The sequence below is a fragment of the Podarcis liolepis genome (genome assembly GCF_965112155.1).
Source record: "Podarcis liolepis genome assembly, chromosome: 7".
Lineage (NCBI taxonomy): Eukaryota > Metazoa > Chordata > Lepidosauria > Squamata > Lacertidae > Podarcis > Podarcis liolepis.
The window spans coordinates 94,555,860-94,581,814 of NC_139561.1; the positions used below are offsets into that span (position 1 = coordinate 94,555,860).

The window sequence follows — 25,955 nt, forward strand, 5'->3', positions numbered from 1 at the left end:
CGTTTGTCTGGAAGCTAAGCCAAGCTACGTGACAGTTTTTCACCGCTGTGTTAAACTCTGCTGAGGCGTGACTGAGAGCTGCGCAGCGGAAGTGTGCCGGGCGGCCATAAATCGCTAATTGAGGATCGCAAATCAATTAGCGGGAGTCACGTCAGACCAACAAAGTCCAAGAAAAACAAGGAGCCCCATCAATTTGCAGCTTGGAGGCGCTGGAAGAGGAAGCTCTGTGAACCTCTCTACACATGACGTGAACCACCTTGGCATTCTCAGATCAAGGGCACTGCACAAATTTAATAGCTATAGAAATAATAAAGTACGTTACCTGCTTGTGTGGTAAGAATTTGCTTCTACGCCAGCAGTTTGTTACACATGTAAGGGAACATCTGAAATAAAAACACGGAACCAAGAGAAGGAGAGCAAACTCAGAGTCCTGCAGGGACCCAGTTTATTCAAACTATTGCAATAGGTTGTGGACCACAGGTATGAAATTTACGGCATGTAATGCCCTAAGAGAGAATATTATGAAAATGATTTACAGGTGGTACATGACACCAGTCAAGCTTGCAAAAATCTACCATTTGCCCAATAACAAATGTTGGAAATGGAAGGAAATGGAAGGTACATTCTTTCACCTTTGGTGGACGTGCCCAAAGATTAAGGCTTTCTGGGAAATGATATATAATGAACTGAAAAAGGCCGCGCTTCCCTGGCCTTTCTCCAGCTCTTGCTTTAGCATTTGAAGGACTCTTAGATCAGTGTTTCCCAACCTTTTTTGGGCAAAGGCACACTTGTTTCATGAAAAAAATCTCGAGGCACACCACCATTACAGCCCCGTGACGTCAGCGCGCAGCGTCACGCCGGGAGGGACATGAATTGCTAGCAAATTACATAATCACCTCCTTGAGGGCTGGCTCATCTTCTCCGAAGGCAGAACCCCATTAATTAACAGGACAGACTCACACCATAGCCAAGACGAGGGGGGAAAACCTCAGTCATGCACAGTCATGCACATGTGGGGGCTAAATGAGGACGAATACCGGGCAGAGAGCAGGGTTCAAATCACCCCACCTGGCCAGGACAATCCCTGGGTGCTCCCTTGGGCCACTCGCCTGACCCACCTCGCAGGGCTGTTGTTGCGAGGATAACACGGGGAGAACCACGCGCGCCCCCGGGAGCTCCTTGGAGGAGAAAGCGGGCGATGAATGCAATGCACGAAATATATGAGAGGCGACCAGGTTTTGCAGGTGAGGGGCCCCCGCCAGCCTCCGCTTCCAACACCCGGCGCAACGACGCCGAAGATTTCCCCCGGGCTCGGCTCGGGGAGCAGCGCTGCTCCCCCCCCGGCTCCCCTTCGCCCTCCCGGCTCTCTCTGCCGCCCACTGGGGACCCTCCTCACCTGCCAAGTCCGGAGCGCCGGTGGAAGTTGCATGCATGCATGCAGGGCGCCGCGTTGCCATTGCATTGCACTGCACTCCATGCAACGCCTGCACGCATGCATTGCCTTGCACGCCCGCCAAGGGGTCTCCCCGCGGTCCGATGCATCCCCTCCGGCGCGGATGCAGCATTGCAAAAATAACACACACCCCTGACGCAGCCCTACCTGGGGGGCAGCCTCCGCCTCCACCGCTCCGCCTCCGCGGGGATCCCCGGGCTCCATCCTGCCGCCCGATCTCCGCGGGGGCGCAGGCAGGCTGCGCGGGGTCTGCGCGGAAGAGCCCCTGCCCGCCTGGCCGCCGCCGCCGCGCTCATTCCATGGCCGGGAGAAGAGCGCTTCAAACAAAACGCCTGGCCCGCCAGGCCACGCTGGGAAACGTAGTTTGTGCACCCCGCGCGGGCGTGGAGCCCAAGGGCGAGGGGACTACGGATCCCGGCAGCCCCCGCGCCGGGGACGGAGGGGGAGAGGCCGGGTGCAGGGATGGAGGGACGGGTGGGCGAGCGAGTGAGTGAGTGGCAGCCGCCAAGCCTTGGCCGAGAGCCAGGAAGGGCCTCCCCGGAGGAGGGAGGCGCAGAGAGGGAGGGAGGGAGGGAACCCCAGGGGTCATCTAGTGACGGCGCCCCAATCGAAAATTTGACTTTGAAAAAAAAAATCTTTCGAATTTTTTAATTTTTCCCGCGGCACACCAGGCAACATCTCGCGGCACACTAGTGTGCCGCGGAACAGTGGTTGGGAAACACTGTCTTAGATAACCGAGCTGCTCTAGGGGTTTAGCATGATGAATTTAAAACGTGGCCGTACCTCTTCGGTGGAAGACTGTTCCTTTAATGCCTCAGAACGTATGTCTAAGGTTTTGAAGCCTACTGGGCTGGATTCACCACCTAAGATCTTAGAGCCTTCTATCTCTCATCATTGGAGGAGTTTCTCTGCAATCTTGTGCCTCCTTCACCTGTTACTTCCAAGCAGCTAGATTGCCTACATGATCCTGCAACGACTCCAAACAACCTTTTAAACACCTCCAAGCAGGTAGACTGTCCATATGATCCTGCAACGACTTCAAATACTCCCTTACCAGGAGACAAATCGCTGTTGGATATGACCTCCAGCCCAGATGGCCTCTCTCCCTATCCTGATCCTCATCGTAAATCTTTTTGTGATATAGTACGATCAGCGGAGCTGAGGACTTTGCAGAAATATTGCCTGCACTTGGCTGACGAAATAAAGGCGCTATCAGCTTCCATCAATATGTTAGAGGGAAAACTAAATGCCTTCACCAAAACCCCTGCTTCGATTTTGAATCCGCCATTAAATCATCAGGGTCCTGATAATCATGAGGCACAGAGCCTAAGTAGGGGGCAGCAGCTAGTAAACCTCCAACTCACCCCTAACAATATATGCTTGAACATCGCTCACTCCTGCTTCCCCTATTATGCCTGGAGAAATCGCAAAGCTGCTGTGATCTCATTGCGAATGTTGACCAGGTCCTACTTGGCCCAGGGTGGTCTCCTATCATTAGAATGGCTGCCAGAGACTCCAAAATTTAAGCGCTTGTTGCTCAAGTTCGACTCGCCCAGGCTTCCTGCACTTTTGAGCAAACTTCGAAATCGCCTCAACTGGTTTGGAATCTTTCCACAAAGATGCTTCTTTAACAATTGTAGGGGCATTATTGGGAAAATCCCAAACTCAGCAAATTTGGTTAGCCGGTCTACAAGGAGGACTGAGGATTATGACCGGAATTTGCAGCAACGGACCCTTCCTATGAACCCCTCCCCACAATGTACTAGCTGACCATCCCACCGGCAAGAAGGGACTGCCTTAAGGGGTAGAGCTTTGACGGGTCCAGCTTTGGCCATTATAGATGCTTCTAAAGATTGGCAGACACAAGCCTATGTGGACCCCCCTGCAGCGATAACGATCTCCAATCCTCAAAATGGCTGCATTCCCTGTGCTGATACCATGACGACGCAAGAGACACTGGGAGATCCAGTAGCCCTTTGGACAAACACTGAGGCAGTGGCAAGGCTAAACAAGCTACTGGAAGCTAACCGAAAAGGATGTCTTTCCTTTGTCTTACATAGTGCTTTCCCACCAACAAGCCTCAATCCTCAAGGCACGACTCCTGCAACTACAGAGCATACGGCAAACGACGAGTCTATGGACTTGTCGGTGCTTTTATAATCTGCTGGACCCCAGGATTAGTCTTGCTGCTCCTCGATGTTTGCTGCCCACAGTGCAATGTCCTGGCATATGAAAAATTCTTCTTGTTACTTGCTGAATTCAACTCTGCCATGAACCCCATCATCTACTCTTACCGGGACAAGGAAATGAGCGCCACCTTCAAACAGATTCTTTGCTGTCAGCGGAACGAAAATGCCAACGGCCCAACAGAAGGCTCTGACCGATCTGCCTCATCGCTCAACCACACCATCTTGGCCGGAGTGTGTAGTAATGATCACTCTGTGGTTTGAAATTGAACTGAAAGGTTTTTTTTTTTTTAAGGAAACAAAAACAAGACACCCACACATGAGAATTTAGTGCTGGGTGGATTACTAGTTATAAAACAATTGACAACATTGTTGGAGGTCTTGGAAGCAAAGGAAAATAACAATTTTACTAAGCTCTACTTTAATCACTAATGGACGATAGTACTTTATTCACCAGTGCCCAGTCCACAAAAACTGCCCAGTCTTTAGAAGCCTCAGTGTTGTTTTGTTTTTATCTTCTGCATGGTGAAAGTAGAAAACAAGCTACTTACACTGGGAAGCTGACAAACGTTTGGGAAAGCCATTTTTAAAGCTACTCGTAACTAGCCTTCATCAGATGATATTTTTGTGATGGCCCTAACTGAAAGCATCTCCAATTAATTAAGCTTAATAACTGCTTCAGTGCCTTCTCATTTAGAAATTTAGGCTTCCTCGTTGTTGTTGTTTTTAACATGCATTTCATTAATCATTATCCCCATCAGCATGCTTTGTGATGGACATTTTCAGGGCAAGGACAGAAACCTGTTGTAGCCGTCATTTTTATTTACACTGCCAATAACAATGAAAAACACCTGTTTTACTACTACAGTTGTCAATATAGCGGCTGGGAAATGAATGTCTTTCCCTTGATTTACTAGAGTTCGGAAGCAGGCTTGTTACAGATATGGATGTGCTTAATTCTCACACTGAAATCGGTGGGAATTAAGAGTTGTTTGGTGACTGGCTATATTGCCCCCAAGACATTTACCATTCTTTAGTGACATATACTGGAAGTTTTAAGAAGTTTCTCATGGCCAGATCTTATGGTGGATTATAAAATTCTGAAAGAGCCACCTTCAAATTGGCTAAGGTGAAGCATGACCATGTGTATGTTTTTTAAGTGTATTTGTAGTGTCAAGTCTTCTAATTAAAGGGATTTTACTTTAAAAAAATATATGAAAAGGCTGCCAGGAGGCTTCTTAGAAGAAAGCATATATACACAGCACACAAAGACTCATAAAATGCCACAACACTCTTCCACTTGCATCAAGAAAGGTCACAGATCATGGGATGCGTGGCTCAATGTGGATATCGACTCCTCTGAAATTACCTTGGGGTGTCCCAGAGTGCCCAGGTCATTTGGGTCTCATATGTCTCACTTTGACACCATGCCCATGGCAACCAGGACTTCCATGGGACTGTTGATTTTCCTATCCCCTATCTTACTTTCCTGTTCCCAAAACATGTCAAAGACCTTTGAGGAGAGATGTGAGTTCTCACACGGATGCTAGCTCAACACAGACCTCTTTCCCAAAACATCATCTGCCCTTCTAGGGTCTGAAAAGGCTGGAAGCGGTAGGAAACTTACACATGACAACTTTACAGGAGAGTGGAATGAGGTTTACAAAATGCAGGCATACAAAAATCAAGCCTAATGCATTCTATCAAAAAGGGTGGATGCAATTAATACTAGGACACTTTGAACAAAATAAAAATCTATAATATCTAATATTCAATCAACTATCACAATTTTTACACCAAGTCCAAGGAAAGATCAACATTGACAGCAAACTCATCAGTGTCACCCAATCTCTCTTATCCCCCTCCCCAGGCATGACATGAAGAAGGAATTCAACACCTTGGCCAAGAACTTGCAAGTCACAGCTCTGAGTATGTAGTAGGAATTACTATGGGGCACCAGATGTGGCATAGAACCCAGCTGCAATCATTACCTCATATGAACTAAGGTAAAAGGTAAAGGTAAAGGTACCCCTGCCCGTACGGGCCAGTCGTGTCCAACTCTAGGGTTGTGCGCCCATCTCACTTAAGAGGCCGGGGGCCAGCGCTGTCCGGAGACACTTCTGGGTCACGTGGCCAGCGTGATGAAGCTGCTCTGGTGAGCCGGCACCAGCGCAGCACACGGAAACGTGGTTTACCTTCCCGCTAAAAAGCGGTACCTATTTATCTACTTGCACTTAAGAGTGCTTTCGAACTGCTAGGTGGGCAGGAGCTGGGACCGAAAGACGGGAGCTCACCCCATCACGGGGATTCGAACCACTGACCATGCGATCGGCAAGCCCTAAGCACTGAGGTTTTACCCACAGTGCCACCCGCGTCCCTCTCATATGAACTAAAGTTTCCTCCAATTAAATCTGTTTACAGCCACTACTGTAGTTTGCCCTACTGTGAGTTCTTAGATGGCAAACAAGACGGGCTCTGTGGCTGAAGCTCTTTCCACATGCTTGCCACTGTTAGGGTTTCTCCCCTGTATGAATTCTCTGATGGGACATGACACTATCCATTTTTCTGAAGCTCTTTTCACACTCTTGTAACTGATAGGGTTTTTCTCATGGATTAACTCTTTGATTGGCCCTAAGATGGCATTTTTGAGTAAAGCTCTTTCCACACTAAAAGCACTGATAAGGTTACTCCCTTGTATGAATTCGTTGATGGGAAGTGAAACTGTCTTTTCGACTGAAGCTCTTTCCACATTCCAAGCACTGATAAGGTTTCTCTCCTGTATGAATTATTCTATGGGAAGTGAGATTGCTGCCCTTAATGAAGCTCTTTCCACATTCCAAACATTTATAGGGTTTCTCCCCTGTATGAATTCTCTGATGCTCAGTAAGCTGCCTTCTGAGAATAAATCTCTTTCCACATTCCAAACATTTATAGGGTTTCTCCCCTGTATGAATTCTTTGATGGGAAGTGAAACTCTCTCTTCGACTGAAGCTCTTTCCACATTCCACACACTGATAGGGTTTCTCTGTTGTATGAATTATTTGATGGGACATAAGATGGCCTTTTTGAACGAAGCTCTTTCCGCACTCCCAGCACTGATAAGGTTTCTCCCCTGTATGACTTCTCTGATGGACAGTGAAAGTCTCCTTTGTTCTGAAGCTCTTTCCACACTCCTGGCACTGGTAGGGTTTCTCCCCTGTATGAATTCTTTGGTGGGAAGTGAAACTGTCCTTTTTTCTGAAGCTCTGCCCACAATCTTGGCACTGATAAGGTTTTTCCCTTGTATGAATTCTCTGATGGACAGTAAGCTTGTATCTCTGACGGAACCTCTTTCCACATTCCAAGCACTGGTAGGGTTTCTCCCCTGTATGAATTCTTTGATGAGTTGTGAGATGGGAGCTCTGAGTGAATGTCTTATCACATTCCAAACATTTATAGGGTTTCTCCCCTGTATGAATATTTTGATGGACACTTAGTTGGTGGCTGTGACTGAAGCTCTTTCCACATTCCAAGCACTGATAGGGTTTCTCTCCTGTATGAATTCTTTGATGGGAAGTAAGATTGCTGCTCTTATTGAAGCTCTTTCCACATTCCAAACATGTATAGGGTTTCTCCCCTGTATGAATAAGTTGATGAACAGTAAGCTGGCCTCGGCGACTGAAGCTCTTTCCACATTCCAAGCACTGATGGGGTTTCTTCTCAAGCGGATTTCTTTGATGCGAAGCGGAATGGGAGCTCTGCCTGAAGCTCTCTCCACAGTCTGAATCCTTATGTGGCTCCTCCAATGTGTGGATTTCGTTGAGGTCTCCCTCGTTCTTCATCTCCAATTCATCACCACCTGCAATTAAGTGGCAAACAGATCAGAGCCTCAGGAATAATAATAATAATAATAATAATAATAATAATAATAATAATAATAATAATTTATACGCCAGCCGCTCTGGGTGGCTTCCAACAAAGATTAAAAATACATTAAAATGTGAGACATTAGAAAATTTCCCTAAACAGGGCTGCCTTCAGATGTCTTCTAAATGTCACATAGTTGTTTATCTCTTTGACATTTGATGGGAGGGCGTTCCACAGGGTGGGCTTATCACAGTGAAGGAACCACCAGCAGGCCCTTGGCACTGGACTTCAGTATCCGGGCAGAACGATGGGGGTGGAGACGCTCCTTCAGGTATACTGGGCCGAGGTCAGTTAGGGCTTTAAAGGTCAGCACCAACACTTTTGAGTTGTGCTCGGAAACGTACTGGGAGCCAATGTAGGTTTTTCAGAACTGGTGTTATGTGTTCTCAGCGGCCACCCCCAGTCACCAGTCTGGCTGCCGCATTCTGGATTAATTGCAGTTTCTGGGTCACCTTCAAAGGTTGCCCCACGGAGAGCGCATAGCAGTAGTCCAAGCGGGAGATAACCAGAGCATGCACCACTCTGGCAACCACCTGGCTGGGTTTCATGCTTTGAAAAGGCAGGACCGGAGGAAGAATATTCACAGGGAAAGCAGTCAACAGTCTTCCATCCAAGGCTGGCTGTGGGAGTGTTAGCATCCCAGGTGCTGCAGGTGGCGCTGTTGAGCCCCATTGAAAAATTAGAGGTTCCTCCCATAGAGAGATGTCTTGAATTACAAAACAGATAGGATGATCCAATAGGGAGCCTTACCGAGAGAGTCCAAGATCCGACGATTCTCCTCCATGACTTCCTTATGCAGAGCTCTCTGGTCAGGATCCAGCAACGCCCACTCCTCGTCTGTGAAATGGACAGCCACATCTTCAAAGCACACTGGACCCTAAAAGAAAAAGGGAAAGGTTGTCCTCTTAGACCAAATAAAGGTGAACTGTTACACTTTGTTGTCTTCTGCCTCTTAATTGATATCCTGTTTTAATGGGAATCTTTTTCTGCGCATTTTATGGATGCATATTTTGTGGTGCTAATGAATTATTCATTGTGTACAGTGGTGCCTCTGGTTGCGAACGCGATTCGTTCCAGAGGCCATTTGCAACCGGAAACTACTGCATCGCGAAGTGCCTGCTCTGCGCATGTGTGCACGGCGGTCTATCGCTTCTGCGCATGTGTGAGCAGTGAAAAACCACTTCTGCGCATGCGCAACTGGAGAAACCCGGAAGTAACCCGGTCTGGTACTTCCGGTTTTCCGCGTTCGTAACCGGAAGGTAACATAACCTGATGGCAACGTAGCCAAAGGCACCACTGTATTTTAACGAGGGTATTAAGTACCTGGTGCTTGTTGGTGTGTCTCCCCCTGAGTGCGGGTGTCCAATCTCACCCGTCTGGAGCTGAGAGCAGCACGCACCCCTCCGGACTTCAAACGAGACATACATTCGAAAACGCATGCACAACAAGAGACAGAACAAAGGGAGCGGAAGTGATAGGAACTGTCTTCCGTTCTCACGCTTCAAAGCATGGAATGTAAACATAGGACATGTGATCTAACACTCACACATCCAGCGACGGGAGAATGAAACTATTAACAGTGTTCTTCAAATCATTCTTCAGATCATGTGCACAAACATTCCCGTTTTCCACATGGAAGGATCCCCTTTCTTCTGTCCCTCTGTGCTGTTCTGGCCAGGTGGGGAGGACCCTCCTGAAGCCCTATAGACATCTTCAAGGTGCGCAGGGGAATGAGAGGGGGAAAGCCCCATTGTGGGACTGATGGGGTGAATCCTGGCCACTCTTTGGTATGGGGTGTGAACTGCTTAGAAGCCTATTTGAGCCTTCAACCCTCCTTCCTTGGCGGTTCCTCCCACCATTCCTCTGTGTCCCCCAGTCCATGACATCCTCTCTCCCCACATGGCCCCTTCCTCCTACCTGCTCTGGTTTCAGGCGGCTGCAAACTTCTCGGGGTCCTTTGGCCTCCTGGTAGCAGAACTGCCTGAGCTGCTGGCTCTGCACCTCTGAGCAGAGGGTGTCCTCCTCACCCAAGATCTTCTTCACAGAGTTTTCCCAGAATCCCCCACTGCTCCCATGGTGGGTTGCAAGGCCTTTTCCTGCTTCAGGGCCAGCTGAGTCTTGCTCATCCATCTCTGTTCCCAGGAGATTGGAAGGAGTCCCTACGTCTTCTGCCAAGTTCTGCCTGTCCTAATGAGAGGTTTTGGCAAATCCTAAAAAGCAAATACATTTTTCTGATATAAAATTGACACACAGTAAGGAGGAGAAAAGGGTTCCCTGGACAAGCATGGAGAAGTATTTGCAGGAATCACAGCCCAGACTCAAGAGTTTCTTTTTTTAAACAGAAAGAATGAAGGTCAGAATTGACAAGTGAGTCATTTGTACCAAGTGTAGTTTGGACTCAAGGCAAGAGTGGGGGTCCCTCCCTCCCCCCCCCAATGCCAGGGCACATTTCTTTCCAGCGCCTCTCTCCTTTTCCAGAACGTGGAATCTCCCCTGTTCTCAAGGCAGACTACTGGGGTGGGGTCCCTTTTTCCTTTGTTCTGAGGGCCAGATCCTGACCTGACCAAAGGACAGCTCTCGAAAGCAAGAAAAGTAGGACTCCCCTTCATTCTGTGATAGTACGTGGCTTTAAGTTCTTTTCAGTATTGTGTTTTAATGTTGTAATCTGCCTTGGGAACGGAGGGTGAAAATGGGATGGGGATGATGATGATGGTGAAGGTGTTACATAGCTTAACCCCCACCCTGCCCCACTTGCTTGGAGGTTCTTTGGCATCCACCTGGTCCCTCAGGTGGCCTCGGGGACTGGCAGTGCCCAATTGAAGCTCCAGCCTTTGGCACAGAGAGGTTGTGGCCATGGGGCTTCCTGCTCTGGATCCCATGGGGTGGTTGCAAGTCCTCTGTGTGGAACTGCCCTGGAAGACGCCTCCGAAACTGGCCCCTAATGGATGGGCTCCCCTTTTTATTTGTGGCATATTCATCCCACCTTTTTCTCCAATCCACGGGTCTGCCCCTCCTCACTGAATACCCATTTATGTCATTTAGGAAATGACACATTTATGTCATTTACCATATTTTTCGCCCTATAGGGCGCATCGGCCCATAGGGCGCACTTAATTTTTTTTTGGGGGGGGAATAAAGAACCCCCCCCCCGAGCCTCAAAGAGCAAAGAAGCCATGACAGCGAGTGGGATGGATCCTGCTAGCTGTTTTGGCTTCGATTTTAGCCTTGGGGCTGGGGGTCCGGGAATGATGGCGAGGATGCCTGATGATCGTCTTCCAAAGCAACTCCTCTATTCCGAACTTAAAAATGGAAAGCGTAATGCTGGTGATCAGCAAAAGAGGTTCAAAGACTGTCTCTAGGCAAATCCAAAAACTGTAGTATAAACACTGACAACTGGGAAACAGTGGCCTGCGAGGGCACCTTTTCAAAAGGTGTCCTGGGCTTTGAAGACACTCGAACTCAGGACGCAAGGGAGAAACGTGCTACGAGGAAGCCACGCTTGGCAAATCCACACCGTGATCAACTCCTACCCAGAAACCAATGTCCTCACTGTGGAAGGACGTGGGGATCCTGAACTGGCCTCCACAGTCACTTACGGACTCACTGTTAAGGCCGTGTTTATGGAAGACCAAGAAGAAGAAGATAAACTCCCCCCCGCCCCCTCCCCGGCAGCCCTGGGACTTGCCCCCTTCTCCCCCCTGCGCCCTATGGGGAAGAGAGAGGAGACTTACGAGATCCCAAAGGTGCCACCGATGCAGCTCTTGCAGAGGAGACGAAAATCTCCCCCTGGAGGAGAGGAAATGGGGGGGGGGATTTCCTCGGGAGGACCTCGTCCCCCCCCTTATTTCCTGTCCTCTCTAGGAATGCAGCTCAGTTCCTTTTAACCCTGGGCGAGGCGAGCCGAGCTCCCCCCTCCCTCTGCAAAGCAGGAGCCCCGGGCATCGCAGCCCCCAGGGGGGTCGTATTTGAGGGACCCTCTGGGCTGGCTTCTCAGCTGTTCCCTCCCTTGGAAAGGGAAGCAGGAGCAACAGGGTTAAAGAAAATAATCGGGTTTACGGGCCTCACACCGCTTCTTCCCCAGTTACCTAGGGGCAGCAAAAGGAGGAGACTCCAGCCAAGCTGAAGAAGGAAAATAGCGGTCAGCAGACCTGATCTCTGTTTTTTGCAAGGAAGGTTCAAAGGTGGCAAAGAGGAAGAACCCCCAGCAAGGGGTGAAAGAGATTTCCCCACAATGCATCCCTCCCACCATCACCAAAACGGCAGGGACGTCATGGATTTCAAAGCATGGATCCTTATGGATCCTCACGCATTTTCCATTTGCCAACCCAAACTCACTGTCAAATCACACATCATGGCCATGGGCACAGCCTGCACCACAAAAAACACGGATCCACAGCTTCCTGGCCACTCCATGGCTCAAAAACGTGGTTTTGAAGCATGGATCCTCATGGATCATCACACTTTTTGCATTGGGGAACCCCAAATTCACCCTTTATTCAAATATCTTGTACATAACCACAGATCTGACCACAAACATCATGGATCTACTGCCAGATGCTACCCTGGATATATTAGCCAATTTTTAGGTGGGTGTGCTGGGATGGAGGAAACAGAGTCGGCTGAATCTCTATCCATTAAAGATGGGCGTCCAATGGCTGGGCCAGAATAATTTCAGTTTGGTTTGCCAGCTCCCAGCTCTTAATGGGGCGCAATAGTCACCTGTAGCCGCTATCAGGAGTCCCGGTGTGATCCTGGATGCTTCTGTCTCTATGGAGGCATTGGTCACAAATGTAGCCAAACTGGAATTTTTGAGTCTATGTCAGGTTAGGAGATTGGTACCGTACCTGTCCCTTTCCAACCTAGCCATGGTGATCCATGCAGTAGTCACCTGCAGACTAGACTACTTTAACTTGCTGTACACCTGAGCCGGGGAGTGCAGGGTATAAATGTGATAGAGAGAGAGAGAGTGAGAGAGATAGATATGCAGGGCTACCCTTGAGACTGCTCCAGAAACTCCAAATGGTCTAAAATGCAGATGCATGAGTTCTTACTTGGACTTTGTGGAGAGCCCACATTCAGTTGGTTGTTCATCAGCTGGATTGGCTCCAGGTGGAGTATCGAATCAGGTTCAATGTTTTGGTGCTAATCTTTAAAGCCCTAAACAGTCTGTGACCTTTCTTATCTGTGGGAATTCTCTTCCAATACACCCCCCATGAGTGTGACGCTCATCTAACAGCAACCTACTGGTGGTCCCTGGCCCAAAACATATCCAGCTGTCCTCAACCAGAGCCAGAGCCTTTTTGGTGGAATGCTTTGTCTAATGAGAACCAGGGCTCAGTGCAATCTATCTCAGTTCTCTCACTTGTCATGGTGAGTGGGCTTGCACATTCCTATGACCCTTGTGAGCGAAGCCGTTGGGAATCTCATACTCCCAGCAGGGTCACCCAAGGTGGTAAGGTCAAAGAAAATTAAATATGCTCAGAGTCCTGTAGTGATTTCATGCTCTTTATTGCAGCTTGTAAAACAGTGATTGAATTCCCCCCCAAACCTCAGGCTTTTATATACATTATTCACACAATGAGTCCCGTCTGACTAGCTGATTCTGCTTCCCTCCTGGAGCCTGATTGGTCTTTTCCTGCAAGCCAATCAGTTCTTGCATTCTAGGATCCTACTTGCCTATTGTTCTAGGATCCAAGCTTAGTACATAACAGGGAAGGAGTTAGACAAAGAATGATCCAAGAAGTCCTCAACGGCAGAACAGGCGGGTGATAACAAGCAGTGTGTTACAACGGCTCTGAAGGCGGATGAAGGCTGCAGCAGATAGGATCCACCAGTTTGTCGTGACTACTCATGCCATCAGAACAGAGCCCTACTGCGAAGACTGTGCGTTGGTCAGCGTGCACTAATCTACACACATAAAACAAATTCACGCACAGGCGTCTTCCAAAAACCAAACCCAACCCCCCCAAACCCTCCCCCCATGGCCATCACTAAATGGCTACTGTGGCAGGAATGTGAAGCCCCTAGTCATGAACCGACACATGGGCGGTCAGTTGTTCTGACTCAAGGAATGAGGCCGTTGAGCAGCTCAGCAGCTGTATCCATGACTGAGCAGCCCTTTTTAGGATCCACTAAAAGGGGAAGGGGCTGGAAACGGTGCCCTAAACATAGTATGCCTCCCTTTTTCCCTGACTGGATTACCACGCCCAGGTGGAATCTCTTTTCCTATAGTTTGAATCCATTATTCTGCATCCTAGTCTCTAGAACAGCAGAAAACAAGCTTGCTCCCTCTTCAACATGACATCCCATCAAATATTTAAACATGGCTATCATGTCACTCCTTAATCTTCTCTTCTCTAGATTAAACAAATCCAGCTCCCTAAGTCTCTCCTCATAGGGCTTGAATTCCAGACCTTTTACATTTTGGTCACCCTCCTCTGGACATGCTCCAAATTGACAATATCCTTCTTCAACTGGACACAGTATTTCAGGTGTGGTCTGACCAACCAACCAGAATAGTGTGGTAGCATTCCTTCACTTGATCTAGACACTATACTCCTATTGATGCAGCCCAGAATTGCATTGGCGTTCTTAGCTGCCACATCACACTGTTGACTCATATTCAGCTTGTGGTCGACTAAGACTCCCAGATCCCTTTCACAGGTACTGTTGTCAAGCCAAGTGTACCCCACCTGTGCATTTCATTTTTTCTATCCAGGTGCAGTACCTTACATTTCTCCCTATTGAACTCCATATTGTTGGTTTTGGCCCAGCTCTCTAGGCTATTCAGGTCATTTTGAGTTCTGACCCTGTCCTCTGGTGTATTAGCAACCCCTCCCAGTTTGCAGTCATTTGCAAATTTGATTAGCACACCCTCTATTCCATCATCCAAATCATTTATAAAAATATTGAATAGCACCAGGCCCAGGACAGAACCTTGTGGAACCCCAGTAGTCATTTTTTTCCAGGATGAAGGTGAGCCACTGATGAGCACTCTTTGGGTTCAGCCCATCAACCAATTACAAATCCACCTAACAGTAGCTTTGTCTAGCCCACATTTTACTAGTTGTTTTGCAATAATATCATGGGGGACCTTTTCAAAGGCCTTACTGAAGTCAAGGTAAGCTGGTACAAGGGAAAGCAGGATTGTAATTACCGTAAAAATTACTGATTACTTTGGATCAGCAGTCTCAACCTAACCCGCTATGTGGGGAGAGCCATGTGTTCCTTTGGAAGGCAAGTGGAATACAGTGTGATATACTGACAGCTGTTTTAAAAGATGTAACTGTAACTTAAAATCCAGTATCAGGAAAAAAAACAAAAATAGATGGTCCCTGTGTGGATAGTCATGTTTGCATGATGGGGCCACCTCCAGTGACCATGTGGCCTGATATAAGAGGGTTCTAAAATCAGTCCTGAAAGTAGACTGATTGAGAATGACACACGCATAGCTTTTGCTCTGCCATTAACAAGGTGAGCTGAAGCAAATTCTTGCCTCCCTTTGGGCTTAGCAATATTTCCTACAGCATTCTTGTTGAAGGGCATTGGAGAGTTAGGTGAGGGTCACTTTTCTGTTTTTCCATCAAGCCCCCAGACAAGAATGCTACAGCATCAGCCCCAAACACTCAGTCTCATAACAAAAAATACTCAACGGAGTTAGGGATGAGGGTAGGGGAAGTACAATTATGATCTTTCCAGTCCTCTAGAAGCTGACCCTTTTGGTCATTTTGGTCATGGAGCCAAATATCTGTTTCCAAGTTTAAAGAGTCTAAACAAGTAAAGAACAAGCTTGCCCTTTGCATGCAAAAGCCCTGAAATTCAGCCCATTGGGCAATGATAGGCTGGGAGGAGGGAGGTAAGGACTAGCACCTTCTCTGCCCTCCACCTCCAACAGCTACACCTGAAAGTTTCATGATGGGGTTCGATTTGAGAAGCTGAATATTTATAAAGGCACTTAGCCAATTTCTGCCGCGGAAATTCTGAACAGAAACACTCTGCAGGTTCAGCCCCCAAAAGAAACTGCTCTATGGTCTCTGTGTTGGGAAATGGGAACAGATCTTGCTCATCATCAACCTTCCCTCCACAAATCAGTATCACTATGAGGCTGAACTGAACAGCTTCCTCCAGAGTTTTAAGAGATACGTTTCTGTGGTGTAGTAGTTAAGAGCGGTGGACTCTAATCTGGTGAGCTGGGTTCGCTTCCCCGCTCCTCCACATGCAGCTGCTGGGTGACCTTGGGCCAGTCACACTTCTCTCTGAACTCTCTCAGCCCCACCTACCTCACAAGGTGTCTGTTGTGGGGGTGGAAGGGAAAGGAGATTTTTAGCCACTTTGAGACTCCTTCAAGTAGAGAAAAGCAGGATATAAAAACTAACTCCATAAATAAGAATTCTATGGAAAAGGACCATCCCTGCCATGATGATGAAAACTATATGTTTGGATTTTGCTGTATTATACCAACCTGTGGAATATGACAGTTCGCAGTTTCAAAATCTATTTGGCCACAGTGGATTGACAGTCTGGACACACAAAAACCTCTGGAAGATCTTTTGAATCAATGCCTATGCAAAAGCAGTGGTACCAGTCCTTGCAGTTTCCGTGCTTCGGAACCACGTTTTTGGGCCTTGGAGTGGCCAGGAAGCCGTGGATCCGTGATTTTTGTGGTGCAGGCTGTGCCTCTGGACATGATGTGTGATTTGACGGTGAGTTTGGGGTGGCCCGATGCAAAAAGCGTGAGGATCCATGAGGATCCGTGCTTCAAAACCACGTTTTTGGGCCATGGAGTGGCCAGGAAGCCGTGGATCTGAGTTTTTTGTGGTGCAGGCTGTGCCCCTGGACATGATGTGTGATTTGACGGTGAGTTTGGGGTGGCCCAATGCAAAAAGCGTGAGGATCCATGAGGATCCGTGCTTCGGAACCACGTTTTTGGGCCTTGGAGTGGCCAGGAAGCCGTGGATCCGAGTTTTCTGTGGTGCAGGCGCTGCCCCTGGACATGATGTGTGATTTGACGGTGAGTTTGGGTTGGCCCAATGCAAAAAGCATGAGGATCCATGAAGATCCGTGCTTCAAAACCACGTTTTTGGGCCATGGTATGGTCAGTAAGCCGTGGATCCATGATTTTTGTCGTGCAGGCTGTGCCTCTGGACATGATGTGTGATTTGACGGTGAGTTTGGGGTGGCCCGATGCAAAAAGCGTGAGGATCCATGAGGATCCGTGCTTCAAAACCACGTTTTTGGGCCACGGTATGGTCAGGAAGCCGTGGATCCGTGATTTTTGTGGTGCAGGCTGTGCCCCTGGACATGATGTGTGATTTGATGGTGAGTTTGGGGTGGCCCGATGCAAAAAGCGTGAGGATCCATGAAGATCCGTTCTTGAAAACCACGTTTTTGGGCCACGGTTTCGCCAGGAAGCCATGGATCCGTGATTTTTGTGGTGGATGCTGTGCCCATGGCCATGATGTTTGATCTGATGGTGACTTTGGGTTGATCTAGTGCAAAAATCATAAGGATTCATGAGGATCCGTGCTTCGGAACCACGTTTTTGGGCCAGGGCATGGTCAGGCTGGCGTGGATCTGAGTTTTTTGTGGTGTAGGTTGTGCCCCTGGCTATGATGTGTGATTTGACAGTGAGTTTGGGTTGGTCCAATGCAAAAAGTGTGAGGATCCATGAGGATCTGTTCTTGAAAACCACGTTTTTGTGCCATGGTATGGCCAGGAAGCCATGGATCCGTGATTTCTGTGGTGGATGTTGTGCCCCTGGACATGATGTGTAATTTGAAAGTGAGTTTGGGCTGATCTAGTGCAAAAATCATGAGGATTCATGAGGATCCGTGTTTTTTAACCATGTTTTTGCGCCATTGCGGCACCACGAAACAGTGGATGCGTGATTTTTTTGGTTCCTCCTACAGACTAAGATGTGGTCTACAGTAGCATGGTGTTTTTATTTTGTTTCAATATAAAAATCATATGAATTCATGAGGATCCGTGCCTCGGATCCATGTTTTTATGGTACTGCAGCGCGGCAAAGTGTTGGATCCACGTTTTTTATAGTCCAGTTTGTAGGCGTGCCTTCTAGGTGTGATTTGACACTGCATTTGTTGGAATTATTTTTTAAAAAGTGGAGGATCCATGAGGATCCGTGTAGATCCGCCTTTTATGCAGACCCCTTTGTTGTCTCTGCAAGGCCGTCCTCCGGGCGGTCCTTCTCCTCCTTCATTTCAACCCCTCATCCCCAGGGCCTGAGCACTGGATCCCACCCCCTACCCCCTAGCAATGGAACGGGTTTCAGATATATATATGATACAAAAGTATCCAGCTTGCCTGTGGGGCAGGTGGGGGAACGTAAGGGAACACTCTTGCAGGCCCCACTGCCTCCTCCGGCACTGGAACAGCTACGCAGCGTTCCCGGGAAGGGGTCCTGGTGTTCTGGGACTCACAGCTGCTCTCTTGTGAGCACCCGGTCTAGCAGAGTAAAAGAGGTGAGGAGGTATCTGGCCATACCGACTTCATTTCTACTAACTACAGATTAAAGAACGGAACACGTATGAGAGGAACAGCCCTCATACAGACATCCTGTCTCGTCGCAAGACAGAGCAGAAGGGAAAAGTGCAATAGTACCAGAGATGGAATTCACACAGACTGGCTTCCTTCCTCACGGAACAGAAAGGAAACAAGAATCAGATGGACCTTGCAATGGGAGGAGTGAAATGCTAACAGAATGTGTGTCTTCTGCTTTTAAATATGCTCTTACTGGCAGAAAGTTCTTTCTGAAGTTTAATAGGAATCTCCATTCCTGTTATCTTTTAACCCACTGGTTCGGATCCCACCCTCCAGAGCAGGAGAAAACAAGGAGCCCCACCAATTTGCAGCTTGGAGGCGCTGGAAGAGGAAGCACTGTGAACCTCTCTACTCATGACGTGAACCACCCTGGCATCCTCAGATCAAGGACACTGCACAAATTTAATAGCTATAGAAATAATAAAGTACATTGCCTGCTTGTGTGGTAAGAATTTGCTTCTACGCCAGCAGCTTCCCCTACTATGCCTGGAGAAATCGCAAAGCTGCTGTGATCTCATTGCGAAGGTTGACCAGGTCCTACTTGGCCCAGGGTGGTCTTCTATTATTAGAATGGCTGCCAGAGACTCCAAAATTTAAGCGCTTGTTGCTCAAGTTCGACTCGCCCAGGCTTCCTGCACTTTTGAGCAAACTTCAAAATTGTCTCAACTGGTTTGGAATCTTTCCACAAAGATGCTTCTTTAACAACTGTAGGGGCATTATTGGGAAAATCCCAAACTCAGCAAATTTGGTTAGCCGGTCTACAAGGAGGACTGAGGATTATGACCGGAATTTGCAGCAACGGACCCTTCCTATGAACCCTTCCCCACGATGTACTAGCCGACCATCCCACCGGCAAGAAGGGACTGCCTTAAGGGGTAGAGCTTTGACGGGTCCAGCTTTGGCCATTATAGATGCTTCTAAAGATTGGCAGACACAAGCCCATGTGGACCCCCCTGCAGCGATAACGATCTCCAATCCTCAAAATGGCTGCATTCCCTGTGCTGATACCATGACGACGCAAGAGACACTGGGAGATCCAGTAGCCCTTTGGACAAACACTGAGGCAGTGGCAAGGCTAAACAAGCTACTGGAAGCTAACCGAAAAGGATGTCTTTCCTTTGTCTTACATAGTGCTTTCCCACCAACAAGCCTCAATCCTCAAGGCACGACTCCTGCAACTACAGAGCATACGGCAAACGACGAGTCTATGGACTTGTCGGTGGTTTTATAATCTGCTGGACCCCAGGATTAGTCTTGCTGCTCCTCGATGTTTGCTGCCCACAGTGCAATGTCCTGGCATATGAAAAATTCTTCTTGTTACTTGCTGAATTCAACTCTGCCATGAACCCCATCATCTACTCTTACCGGGACAAGGAAATGAGCGCCACCTTCAAACAGATCCTTTGCTGTCAGCGGAACGAAAATGCCAACGGCCCAACAGAAGGCTCTGACCGATCTGCCTCATCGCTCAACCACACCATCTTGGCCGGAGTGTGTAGTAATGATCACTCTGTGGTTTGAAATTGAACTGAAAGGGGTTTTTTTGTTTTTCTTTTTTTTAAGGAAACAAAAACAAGACACCCACACATGAGAATTTAGTGCTGGGTGGATTACTAGTTATAAAACAATTGACAACATTATTGGAGGTCTTGGAAGCAAAGGAAAATAACAATTTTACTAAGCTCTACTTTAATCACTAATGGACGATAGTACTTTATTCACCAGTGCCCAGTCCACAAAAACTGCCCAGTCTTTAGAAGCCTCAGTGTTGTTTTGTTTTTATCTTCTGCATGGTGAAAGTAGAAAACAAGCTACTTACACTGGGAAGCTGACAAACGTTTGGGAAAGCCATTTTTAAAGCTACTCGTAACTAGCCTTCATCAGATGATATTTTTGTGATGGCCCTAACTGAAAGCATCTCCAATTAATTAAGCTTAATAACTGCTTCAGTGCCTTCTCATTTAGAAATTTAGGCTTCCTCGCTGTTGTTGTTTTTAAAATGCATTTCATTAATAATTATCCCCATCAGCATGCTTTGTGATGGACATTTTCAGGGCAAGGACAGAAACCTGTTGTAGCCGTCATTTTTATTTACACTGCCAATAACAAAGAAAAACACCTGTTTTACTACTACAGTTGTCAATATAGCGGCTGGGAAATGAATGTCTTTCCCTTGATTTACTAGAGTTCGGAAGCAGGCTTGTTACAGATATGGATGTGCTTAATTCTCACACTGAAATCGGTGGGAATTAAGAGTTGTTTGGTGACTGGCTATATTGCCCCCAAGACATTTACCATTCTTTAGTGACATATACTGGAAGTTTTAAGAAGTTTCTCATGGCCAGATCTTATGGTGGATTATAAAATTCTGAAAGAGCCACCTTCAAATTGGCTAAGGTGAAGCATGACCATGTGTATGTTTTTTAAGTGTATTTGTAGTGTCAAGTCTTCTAATTAAAGGGATTTTACTTTAAAAAAAAAATGAAAAGGCTGCCAGGAGGCTTCTTAGAAGAAAGCATATATACACAGCACACAAAGACTCATAAAATGCCACAACACTCTTCCACTTGCATCAAGAAAGGTCACAGGTCATGGGATGCGTGGCTTATTTGGATATCGACTCCTCTGAAATTACCTTGGGGTGTCCCAGAGTGCCCAGGTCATTTGGGTCTCATATGTCTCACTTTGACACCATGCCCATGGCAACCAGGACTTCCATGGGACTGTTGATTTTCCTATCCCCTATCTTACTTTCCTGTTCCCAAAACATGTCAAAGACCTTTGAGGAGAGATGTGAGTTCTCACACGGATGCTAGCTCAACACAGACCTCTTTCCCAAAACATCATCTGCCCTTCTAGGGTCTGAAAAGGCTGGAAGCGGTAGGAAACTTACACATGACAACTTTACAGGAGAGTGGAATGAGGTTTACAAAATGCAGGCATACAAAAATCAAGCCTAATGCATTCTATCAAAAAGGGTGGATGCAATTAATACTAGGACACTTTGAACAAAATCAAAATCTATAATATCTAATATTCAATCAACTATCACAATTTTTACACCAAGTCCAAGGAAAGATCAACATTGACAGCAAACTCATCAGTGTCACCCAATCACTGTTATCCCCCTCCCCAGGCATGACATGAAGAAGGAATTCAACACCTTGGCCAAGAACTTGCAAGTCACAGCTCTGAGTATGTAGTAGGAATTACTATGGGGCACCAGATGTGGCATAGAACCCAGCTGCAATCATTACCTCATATGAACTAAGGTAAAAGGTAAAGGTAAAGGTACCCCTGCCCGTACGGGCCAGTCGTGTCCAACTCTAGGGTTGTGCGCCCATCTCACTTAAGAGGCCGGGGGCCAGCGCTGTCCGGAGACACTTCTGGGTCACGTGGCCAGCGTGATGAAGCTGCTCTGGTGAGCCGGCACCAGCGCAGCACACGGAAACGTGGTTTACCTTCCCGCTAAAAAGCGGTACCTATTTATCTACTTGCACTTAAGAGTGCTTTCGAACTGCTAGGTGGGCAGGAGCTGGGACCGAAAGACGGGAGCTCACCCCATCACGGGGATTCGAACCACTGACCATGCGATCGGCAAGCCCTAAGGACTGAGGTTTTACCCACAGTGCCACCCGCGTCCCTCTCATATGAACTAAAGTTTCCTCCAATTAAATCTGTTTACAGCCACTACTGTAGTTTGCCCTACTGTGAGTTCTTAGATGGCAAACAAGACGGGCTCTGTGGCTGAAGCTCTTTCCACATGCTTGCCACTGTTAGGGTTTCTCCCCTGTATGAATTCTCTGATGGGACATGACACTATCCATTTTTCTGAAGCTCTTTTCACACTCTTGTAACTGATAGGGTTTTTCTCATGGATTAACTCTTTGATTGGCTCTAAAATGGCATTTATGAGTAAAGCTCTTTCCACACTAAAAGCACTGATAAGGTTACTCCCTTGTATGAATTCGTTGATGGGAAGTGAAACTGTCTTTTCGACTGAAGCTCTTTCCACATTCCAAGCACTGATAAGGTTTCTCTCCTGTATGAATTATTCTATGGGAAGTGAGATTGCTGCCCTTAATGAAGCTCTTTCCACATTCCAAACATTTATAGGGTTTCTCCCCTGTATGAATTCTCTGATGGTCAGTAAGCTGCCTTCTGAGAATAAATCTCTTTCCACATTCCAAACATTTATAGGGTTTCTCCCCTGTATGAATTCTTTGATGGGAAGTGAAACTCTCTCTTCGACTGAAGCTCTTTCCACATTCCACGCACTGATAGGGTTTCTCTGTTGTATGAATTATTTGATGGGACATAAGATGGCCTTTTTGAACGAAGCTCTTTCCGCACTCCCAGCACTGATAAGGTTTCTCCCCTGTATGACTTCTCTGATGGACAGTGAAAGTCTCCTTTGTTCTGAAGCTCTTTCCACACTCCTGGCACTGATAGGGTTTCTCTCCTGTATGAATTCTTTGGTGGGAAGTGAGCTTGGACCTCTCATTGAAGCTCTTTCCACATTCCAAGCACTGGTAGGGTTTCTCCCCTGTATGAATTCTTTGATGAGTTGTGAGATGGGAGCTCTGAGTGAATGTCTTATCACATTCCAAACATTTATAGGGTTTCTCCCCTGTATGAATATTTTGATGGACACTTAGTTGGTGGCTGTGACTGAAGCTCTTTCCACATTCCAAGCACTGATAGGGTTTCTCTCCTGTATGAATTCTTTGATGGGAAGTAAGATTGCTGCTCTTATTGAAGCTCTTTCCACATTCCAAACATGTATAGGGTTTCTCCCCTGTATGAATAAGTTGATGAACAGTAAGCTGGCCTCGGCGACTGAAGCTCTTTCCACATTCCAAGCACTGATGGGGTTTCTTCTCAAGCGGATTTCTTTGATGGGAAGTGGAATGGGAACTCTGCCTGAAGCTCTCTCCACAGTCTGAATCCTTATGTGGCTCCTCCACTGTGTGGATTTCGTTGAGGTCTCCCTCGTTCTTCATCTCCAATTCATCACCACCTGCAATTAAGGGGCAACCAGATTAGAGCCTCAGGAATAATAATAATAATAATAATAATAATAATAATAATAATAATAATTTATACGCCAGCCGCTCTGGGTGGCTTCCAACAAAGATTTAAAAATACAGTAAAATTTTAGACATTAGAAAATTTCCCTAAACAGGGCTGCCTTCAGATGTCTTCTAAATGTCACATAGTTGTTTATCTCTTTGACATTTGATTGGAGGGCGTTCCACAGGGTGGGCTTATCACAGTGAAGGAACCACCAGCAGGCCCTTGGCACTGGACTTCAGTATCCGGGCAGAACGATGGGGGTGAAGACGCTCCTTCAGGTATACTGGGCCGAGGTCAGTTAGGGCTTTAAAGGTCAGCCCCAACACTTTTGAGTTGTGCTCGGAAACGTACTGGGAGCCAATGTAGGTTTTTCAGAACTGGTGTTATGTGTTCTCAGCGGCCGCCCCCAGTCACCAGTCTGGCTGCCGCATTCTGGATTAATTGCAGTTTCTGGGTCACCTTCAAAGGTTGCCCCACGGAGAGCGCATAGCAGTAGTCCAAACCGGAGATAACCAGAGCATGCACCACTCTGGCAACCACCTGGCTGGGTTTCATGCTTTGAAAAGGCAGGACCGGAGGAAGAATATTCACAGGGAAAGCAGTCAACAGTCTTCCATCCAAGGCTGGCTGTGGGAGTGTTAGCATCCCAGGTGCTGCAGGTGGCGCTGTTGAGCCCCATTGAAAAATTAGAGGTTCCTCCCATAGAGAGATGTCTTGAATTACAAAACAGATAGGATGATCCAATAGGGAGCCTTACCGAGAGAGTCCAAGATCCGACGATTCTCCTCCATGACTTCCTTATGCAGAGCTCTCTGGTCAGGATCCAGCAACGCCCACTCCTCGTCTGTGAAATGGACAGCCACATCTTCAAAGCACACTGGACCCTAAAAGAAAAAGGGAAAGGTTGTCCTCCTAGACCAAATAAAGGTGAACTGTTACACTTTGTTGTCTTTGTTGTCTTCTGCCTCTTAATTGATATCCTGTTTTAATGGGAATCTTTTTCTGCGCATTTTATGGATGCATATTTGTGGTGCTAATGAATTATTCATTGTGTACAGTGGTGCCTCTGGTTGCGAACGGGATTCGTTCCAGAGGCCATTCGTTCCAGAGGCCATGGAATGTAAACATAGGACATGTGATCTAACACTCACACATCCAGCGACGGGAGAATGAAACTATTAACAGTGTTCTTCAAATCATTCTTCAGATCATGTGCACAAACATTCCCGTTTTCCACATGGAAGGATCCCCTTTCTTCTGTCCCTCTGTGCTGTTCTGGCCAGGTGGGGAGGACCCTCCTGAAGCCCTATAGACATCTTCAAGGTGCGCAGGGGAATGAGAGGGGGAAAGCCCCATTGTGGGACTGATGGGGTGAATCCTGGCCACTCTTTGGTATGGGGTGTGAACTGCTTAGAAGCCTATTTGAGCCTTCAACCCTCCTTCCTTGGCGGTTCCTCCCACCATTCCTCTGTGTCCCCCAGTCCATGACATCCTCTCTCCCCACATGGCTCCTTCCTCCTACCTGCTCTGGGTCCACAGGGGCAGCTTCCCCTCCGCCACCAAGAAAAGATGGACAAGCAGGTCTTGCTGGCCTCGTTCCGTCTCCTGCGAGAGAAGAAGGTAAGTGGGAAGCCAAGAGCGCATACTTCACTCCGAAGGAAAACTACAGGTGCGCCTTCAAACAAGTAGGAGTTGCCACGTAAATATGGACGTTTGTACCCATTTCACATACTAGAGTGCAAAAACACATCTCCCTTTCTCTGGGCTCTTGGTCCCCTGTGAATTCTCCAATAAGATGAAAAGAATTCACAGATTAGTTTCAAAATCCACAAAATGTGACGAAACAGAGAAAGAACTCCTTCCTCCTTACCCAGAGGCCTCTCTCTGGAGTCCAAGGGAGTCTTCTCTGCCTCAGAGGAATCCGGACCCATTTCTGCTAACAGATCCTTCCTCTGAAAGAGCAACAAGGATTCAAGAGAGAGTGGGGAGAAGGATTAGAAAAGGAGCAGCAGACGCAAACAATTTAGGGCTATCCAATATCATTCCTTGGATGCTTTCCAAAAAAGGATGGGCAAATAAGTAGAGAATTGGGGGATACTCTCCCTCCTCTTAGGAGCCCCTTGGGAGTATCCAGAGGAAAGTCTCTCTCACCTGCTGCTCTGCCTGCTTCCTCTCCTCTGCCTGACTCAGGAGGAAACCTTTGGCCAGGGCCACCGCCTGGGAAGTGGTCTCCGCTCCGCATTCCCTCACCCAGCTCTCCATCTCCAGAGGAAGGACAGCCAGGAACTGCTCCAAGATCACCAGGTCCAGCATCTGAGCTTTCGTGTGCCTTTCTGGCTTCAGCCATTGACAGCAAAGGTGGTAGAGTTGGTTGCAAACCTCTCGGGGTCCTTTGGCCTCCTGGTAGCAGAACTGCCTGAGCTGCTGGCTCTGCACCTCTGAGCAAGGGGTGTCCTCCTCACCCAGTTCCTTCTTCACAGAGTTTTCCCAGAATCCCCCACTGTTCCAATGGTCGGTTACAAGGCCTCTTCCTGCTTCATGGCCAGCTGAGTCTTGCTCATCCATCTCTGTTCTCTGGACACCTCCAGGAGATCGGAAGGAGTCCCTACGTCTTCTGCCAAGTTCTGTCTGTCCTAATGAGAGGTTTTGGCAAATCCTAAAAAGCAAATACATTTTTCTGATATAAAATTGATACACAGTAAGGAGGAGAAAAGGGTTCCCTGGGCAAGCATGGAGAAGTATTTGCAGGAATCACAGCCCAGACTCAAAGTTTCTTT

At 47.5% G+C, this 25,955-nt stretch overlaps 1 protein-coding gene across 6 annotated transcripts in view; it reads right to left on the reverse strand.

Moving 5' to 3' along the window:
- The window catches only part of LOC310712787 (uncharacterized protein), a 67,285-nt gene that overhangs the window by 27,707 nt on the left and 13,623 nt on the right, over positions 1-25,955 (reverse strand). For 3 of the 6 annotated variants that reach the window (XM_083516139.1, XM_083516140.1, XM_083516141.1), the window contains one exon: positions 9,463-9,755. The exons of 1 other annotated variant lie outside the window; for it this stretch is intronic. In XM_083516139.1, the coding sequence (XP_083372265.1) occupies positions 9,463-9,675 (213 nt within the window). In that variant the 5' untranslated portion in view covers positions 9,676-9,755. Of the gene's footprint in view, positions 1-9,462; positions 9,756-11,276; positions 11,750-24,700; positions 24,784-25,048; positions 25,131-25,329; positions 25,835-25,955 lie in introns of those variants that run through there. 2 more of the 6 variants (XM_083516136.1, XM_083516138.1) reach the window with 2 other exon arrangements.